Below are 7,606 nucleotides of genomic sequence, written 5' to 3'. Positions count from 1 at the left end.
TGAGGACCACACATATCTCCTGGTAGGAGAAATTATTTTCTCCCTTTCTTTCACCTGTATACCTTCAAAGAATGCAAATAAGTGTTTTCTTTCTCATTATTCTTTCTTACATTATTGATTCTACACTCCTAGCATATCAACCATTATCATACTAAACTTTTTTCTTCTAATAATGGCTGCGACAACACGTTCCCATGCATCCATCGATGTGTTCCTCAGCTTCAGAGGGGAAGACACACGCTATGGTTTTACTGGCAATCTCTACAAGGCTCTTTGTGACAAGGGAATTCATACCTTCTTTGACGAAGACAAGCTTCACAGCGGAGAGGAAATAAAACCTACACTTTTGAAGGCAATTCACTTCACAAGTCTCGTCTAGCTTTATTTTTGATGAATTGGTAGGATATATATTTTATGTTAATAGTATGTAAAAATTGAATTCTGAAAATATTGCTTGAAAACTAAAATTGTAATTCACCGGCAATCTCTACTTTATATCACTACTTCACTAGACTGACTTTCATGGATTAATTATTAAGAAAAAGATGGAAAACACAAAACATAACTACGCATTTATTTTGCAATGTGTTCCAGAAAAAAATATTATTGTTTCTCACAATATCTTATTTTAGAGGTATTTGAGTTTGAGACACAATAAAATGTTAAATGAAGACATTTCTTTTATATATATATATATATATATATATCATAAAATAGTTATAGAAATTAGCTGGAACCATAGAGATACATGGTGGTTTGAGATAATTTCCCTTCCACTAGGCTGAACTCTCGATGTGATTATGCATATATATGATTCTGATGATGTGGTTATGCCTTCAGATATTACCACTACATGACATTATACTTGTATATGTCTGTGTATCGCATGTTATTTCTTGTAGTATTTGTGTCTGGAGGTGTATTTTTGTACATTCAGCCCGTAGATGGGAGGAGGTATACATTTCGAGACCCTGAAGATTGTCTTTGAGTATGATCATAGGTCATTGGCTCATGCGAACTTAAGCTCAGTTGAACACTTTAAGCATGTATGTTTGGATTTTAATTTAACCATAATACGAGGTGTGTTTTATCCACAAATAACATCTTAGCTTTGTTGATAACTTCGAATTTCAAACTATGTTTTGATTAGAAATTAAAAAAGCTACTTCTACAGGAGAAAGCTTGATATCCAAAATTTAATCCAAATATACTGTTTACATGGCTTAGAGAAAAATGGTGCAGCAAATGCAAAATCAAGGTCGAAATTTTATATTATTGTAATTATAATTGTTATCCGTTCCATAATTCAATGCTAACATTGTTTTGTTCCTGATGCCTTTCTATTTTGTGTGTGAGTGAGAGAAGCAACAAAGAATCCACATTTGAGTGAGACAAAAAATAGTTTCTAATAATTTTTTAGACTATACATGTAATAAAAATAATTTGAAAGATCAAATTGCACAATTGTAAAACTATATAGAAAAAAAGCATTGTCCTATGAAAGTGTTTGTTCTGTCATGTCTAATTTTTCTGCCTTTCCCCATTAAGAGCTAAAGAAGCTAATGAGAAAACTTGTTTTCAAGGTCTACGCGGTTGTTTCATTTAAAATTAAAATGAATATATAAAATTAAGAGCATGACTTGACGTTTATAACAGAGAATGAGAAAAAACAAGATATTTTCCTCAAAGGTGGCTATCTTCTTTATAACACACAGCATTTGGTATACTTTCATTTTCATATTTCTTCAAGTTTGATTCTCCCTCCTACCATATCAACCATAACCATACTAAACTTTGTTCTTCTAATAATGGCTGCAACAACACGTTCTCCTGCATCCATCTATGATGTGTTCCTCAGCTTCAGAGGTTTAGACACACGCCATGGTTTCACTGGAAATCTCTACAAAGCTCTTGATGACAGAGGAATCTACACTTTCATTGATGATCAGGAGCTTCCAAGAGGAGACGAAATAACACCTGCACTTTCCAAGGCAATTCAAGAGTCCAGGATTGCTATTACTGTGCTTTCTCAAAACTATGCTTCTTCCTCGTTTTGTTTAGATGAACTTGTAACCGTCCTTCTCTGCAAGAGGAAAGGGCTGTTGGTTATACCGGTCTTTTATAACGTAGATCCTTCTGATGTCAGACAACAGAAAGGTAGTTATGGAGAAGCAATGGCTAAGCATCAGAAGAGGTTCAAAGCTAAGAAGGAGAAACTGCAGAAATGGAGGATGGCTTTGCATCAAGTAGCTGACTTGTCTGGCTATCATTTCAAAGATGGGTATACAATCATACTAATATATATTAATTTATGGTTTTTATTGGATTAGGTTTTACTTGTCTATTGATTTAACTAGTAAAATTTAAATGGAAAAGAAATGCTCTTGTTAACCTTGACTATTAATGTACCTATCAAGACATGGATGCAAGGATTTTACGCTGACTTCATCAGAACTTTTTTTGTTTGTTTGAAACAGAGATGCATATGAATACAAGTTTATCCAGAGTATTGTTGAGCAGGTTTCTAGGGAGATTAATCGTACTCCTTTACATGTTGCGGATTATCCAGTTGGTCTTGGGTCACAAGTGATAGAGGTAAGGAAGCTTTTGGATGTTGGATCCCATGATGTTGTCCACATCATAGGGATCCATGGAATGGGTGGGTTGGGAAAAACAACACTTGCTCTGGCAGTTTATAATTTGATTGCTCTCCATTTTGATGAATCCTGTTTTCTTCAAAACGTGAGAGAAGAATCAAATAAACATGGGTTAAAACACCTTCAAAGCATCATTCTTTCAAAATTACTTGGTGAGAAGGACATCAACTTAACAAGTTGGCAAGAAGGAGCTTCAATGATACAACATAGGCTCCAACGAAAGAAGGTTCTCTTGATTTTAGATGATGTTGATAAGCGCCAGCAGTTAAAGGCTATTGTTGGAAGACCTGATTGGTTTGGTCCCGGTAGCAGAGTCATCATTACCACTCGGGACAAACATATTCTAAAATATCATGAGGTTGAAAGAACTTATGAGGTGAAGGTTTTGAATCAGAGTGCTGCTCTTCAATTGCTTAAGTGGAATGCTTTTAAAAGAGAAAAAAATGATCCAAGTTATGAGGACGTCTTGAATCGTGTAGTAACTTATGCTTCTGGCCTTCCATTGGCTTTGGAAATCATAGGTTCCAACTTGTTTGGAAAAACTGTAGCAGAATGGGAATCTGCTATGGAACATTATAAAAGAATTCCTAGTGATGAAATCCTAGAGATTCTAAAAGTAAGCTTTGATGCTTTGGGGGAAGAACAAAAGAATGTTTTTCTTGACATTGCTTGTTGTTTAAAAGGATGCAAATTGACAGAGGTTGAACATATGCTACGCGGTCTTTATGATAACTGCATGAAACATCACATTGATGTGTTGGTTGACAAATCTCTCACAAAGGTTAGGCATGGTATAGTTGAAATGCATGACCTAATTCAGGACATGGGTAGAGAAATTGAGCGGCAGAGATCACCAGAAGAGCCAGGGAAGCGCAAGAGATTATGGTCACCAAAAGATATAATTCAAGTTTTAAAACACAACACGGTGAGTGAGCTCATGAATAGTTGAATTTTTTTTTTTTTTTTGTCTTTCTCATATGTACATCGTAGTTAACTTTTTCTTTATAATTTGTAAATTTTTCTAAGCGAGTCAATTGATATTTCACACAAGTTGTATTGTGGATTTGTGGTTGATTCGTGCCTTTTTGCATTAATAGGGAACTAGTAAAATTGAAATCATATATGTGGATTTCTCCATATCTGACAAAGAAGAAACAGTGGAATGGAATGAAAACGCCTTCATGAAGATGGAAAACCTTAAAATACTTATTATTAGAAATGGAAAATTTTCCAAAGGTCCCAATTATTTTCCACAAGGTTTGAGAGTACTGGAATGGCACAGATATCCTTCAAATTGTTTACCGTCTAACTTTGATCCGATCAACCTTGTTATATGCAAGTTACCTGACAGTTCCATGACGTCATTTGAGTTCCATGGCTCATCGAAGGCAAGTTTAAAGAGTATATTTTCCTCATTCCATGAATTAAATTTGTTCATTTGTTTCTTAGTTCTTTTTTTTTTTTTCCTTTGCAGAAGTTGGGGCATCTAACAGTTTTGAAGTTTGACTGGTGCAAATTTTTAACACAGATACCTGATGTATCTGATCTCCCAAATTTGAGGGAACTTTCATTTCAATGGTGTGAGAGTTTAGTTGCAGTTGATGACTCAATTGGTTTTCTGAATAAACTTAAAAAATTGAATGCTTATGGTTGCAGGAAGCTTACGAGTTTTCCGCCCCTCCACTTGACCTCTCTTGAAACACTTGAACTTTCTCACTGTTCCAGTCTTGAGTATTTTCCAGAAATATTAGGAGAGATGGAAAACATAGAGAGACTTGATTTGCATGGCCTTCCGATAAAAGAATTGCCATTTTCATTTCAAAATCTTATTGGACTCCAACAGTTATCCATGTTTGGCTGTGGAATTGTTCAGTTACGATGTAGCTTAGCCATGATGCCCAAACTGTCTGCATTCAAATTTGTAAATTGCAACAGGTGGCAATGGGTAGAATCGGAAGAAGCTGAAGAAAAAGTGGGCTCAATAATATCTTCAGAGGCACGTTTTTGGACACATTCGTTTTCTGCCAAGAATTGCAATCTATGTGATGATTTTTTTTTAACAGGTTTCAAGAAGTTTGCTCATGTAGGATATTTAAATCTATCGAGGAATAATTTCACAATCCTTCCTGAATTCTTCAAAGAATTGCAATTTTTAGGAAGTCTTAACGTGAGTCATTGCAAGCATCTTCAGGAAATTAGAGGGATTCCACAGAACTTAAGGTTATTCAATGCAAGAAACTGTGCATCCTTGACATCCTCGAGTAAAAGCATGCTTTTAAATCAGGTATTGTCTTTTTTATAATGTATATGATTTGATGATGTATAGTGCACTTATTGTTGTTAAACTTATGAATTCTGTATGAATTATGACTAACAGGAACTGCATGAGGCTGGAGGAACCCAGTTTGTGTTTCCAGGAACAAGAATACCAGAGTGGTTGGATCACCAAAGCAGTGGACATTCAAGTTCTTTCTGGTTTCGTAATAAATTCCCTCCCAAACTTCTTTGTCTTCTTATTGCACCTGTCTTGGGTGACAGCGGGTATTTTTTCGTTAAACCCAATGTGTCAATCAATGGAAAATTTCTAAAATATTTTGGAAGTGAGGAGATAAAAAGTATGTTGAAATTGGATCATACATATATCTTTGATCTCCAAGATTTTTGTTTCAACGATAATAATTGGTTTGAAGAAGTGGCTAGGGAAAAGGAATGGAACCATGTGGAGGTTAGATATCAAAGTGTGTTAGACTATGAAAAGCAAAAAAGAAAAGAAGGAGTGTTAGACTTAGAGAGCTCATTCATTAAAGGAAGTGGAATCCATATATTCAGAGAAGAAGGCAGTATGGAGGAAGATATTCGATTTGATGATCCATATCTCAGCAGCTCTGCATCAGAAAGCTCCTCCTTCCTACAAACCATAGCTTTGGGGACACGCAAGTTTTCCATAGCTTTTTTCTTATTTTTTTCATGTTTTTTATTTTATTATTTTGGTTTCAGTTGTCAAAAATTCACTTAACCCAACTGCTGTACACCCTATCTTCATCATGTACTTTTGCCAAACCATAGCTTTGTTGGTTTTAAATTTATGAATGGAAATTAAAAACGTGGCATTAATAAGGATAGGAAGTAGCCTAAGAAATAAACAAGCCAAAGTCCAAGAGACACCACTATCTAAAAATAAATGTTGAGGTGAAAATGCTAAGAAACAGAGAAGGCAAAGTCAGAAAACTCTTCAAGAGTCTGTTGTCCTACCTTTGTAAGCCATTTGCTGTAAGGTTCAAAATCCCCATACAAACTATTGCTAGTTGCTCCTGCTGCAGTGGTTTCCATTGCTGGAAACTAGTGACTGCTCTCTTGAACTAAAAGACTTTTGCACTGCTAAAAGTCGCGATAATGGATTGAAGGAATGAAAGAACTGTGATTCAACATTTTTATACAAATACAGCAGGACTCCATGCAAATGAGATTTTGGTGAGAATGTTTAATGGGATTTCCATGGTTTATTTTTCCTCTTAGTTTAGATTGATTCCTTTTTGCTTTGAATAGGTTTTCTAGGGGTTTCCTATTGCAAGGTGAAGGTCAGGTGCATTCAACTTCCAATGAAGAAATAGTTTGAGGAGGAAGAAGAAAGACTTAGACTAGTTAAATTTGTAACAGTGTTGCTTAGGTTTAATCATACTACTGTATCGGCTGCTTACAGCACTTCAGAAAGTGGAATTTGCTATACTTTTTTATGGCTGAATGCCTACCTAGGATGCTAATTCACTCTGAGTTTGAGCATATCAGTAGATTTGTGTTTGCTTGTAAATAAAAAATAGATGTGTTTTGTTCTATGCCTCTCTAGAATCAAATATACTTCAAGTGAATGTCTTATTCATTATCATCATAAGGATTGTCTTGGATGAAAACATAGCGGGTTATTTTTAGATTTTATGAGATGTGGAATTCCAGTTTCTCTGACAATATGACCTCGGTAATTTAAGCCTGGTAGACATCATATATATATGTGTACAAATCTAGAGCTGTTAGTTTCAGTAATACTCAGTGATTTATTATTTCCTAATAGCATAAGCTATGCTAATTTAGTCAAAATGGAGAAGAATGTTCTCCTTCCAAACCTTATTGTTATCATACTGTAGGACGAACAATATCCAACTAGTTTCATTATCTGAATTCGGTTTAAAGTTGATTTAGACGAATTAGAATTTTGATATTAGCATACTAGGTTGGTTTAAAGTTTATTATTTTGCAATGTGTTCCAGAAAAAATATTATCATTTTCATTTCAGAATTTTATTTGATTTTAGAACCTTTATACAAGTAAAATAGATTTTAGCATTGATGGACCACTTAATATTATTAATATAATATTTACATGACATCAATATTGTTTCTCACAATATCTTATTTGTTTTGATAAGCATTTTTTCTCACAATATCCACGTGGCATCAGGAAGTGCATTTCGTCAAACATGTCATTTCGCCATTCAACCCTGCAAAACAAGGACAGTAGTTCAGCTTTTCCACTTCACGTGCTTTCAGCCATCTCAGCCATTCAACCCTGTGTTAAAACTTGAATTAAGTTAGATATTATAAACAGGACTATTAGTAATACTATTTATTAGTAATTTTATAAAAAATATGGCAACTAATAGTATTTGCTTTTTTTTTAAATTAAGAAATACTTTACCCAGGCTCAATTATAAGTAACAAAAAAAATGTTTTGGTAGATTTAAATATAAATAAATTTTAATTGCTTTCATTCTATTTAAAGGTATTATTCTAAAAATAAAATTCAATTAATTAATATATTAGTTTTAATGATATTTTTTTATTTTAGATATTCAATTTTAATAAAGGACACATGAAATAGTTTATTTTTAAACAGAATGTATAATTAGTAGAATTAAATGATAACCCAGAAAAAAGTAGAATTAAATGATAATAATT

General features: G+C 33.9%; 1 protein-coding gene across 2 annotated transcripts; it reads left to right on the top strand.

The window, feature by feature from the left end:
* LOC114390788 (TMV resistance protein N-like) lies at positions 1 to 6,620 on the top strand. Of its 2 annotated transcripts, none has more exons than XM_028351670.1 (5): positions 1 to 2,281; positions 2,478 to 3,582; positions 3,755 to 4,045; positions 4,132 to 4,877; positions 5,035 to 5,358. In XM_028351670.1, exons 1-5 carry the CDS (start codon positions 1,809 to 1,811, stop codon positions 5,243 to 5,245), a joined length of 2,826 nt encoding a protein of 941 aa, XP_028207471.1. In that variant the 5' UTR covers positions 1 to 1,808; the 3' UTR covers positions 5,246 to 5,358. The 2 variants fall into 2 exon arrangements, with proteins under 2 accessions (XP_028207471.1, XP_028207470.1); XM_028351669.1 differs by having other exon boundaries at positions 2 to 2,281; positions 4,132 to 4,941; positions 5,035 to 6,620.
* The last annotated feature ends 986 nt before the right edge of the window (positions 6,621 to 7,606 follow it).

This window comes from Glycine soja, chromosome 16 (assembly GCF_004193775.1).
Source record: "Glycine soja cultivar W05 chromosome 16, ASM419377v2, whole genome shotgun sequence".
In the NCBI taxonomy this organism is placed as follows: Eukaryota; Viridiplantae; Streptophyta; class Magnoliopsida; order Fabales; family Fabaceae; genus Glycine; species Glycine soja.
Note: the sequence above shows the minus strand (reverse complement) of the source record. Positions and strands in the feature narration are given on the sequence as shown.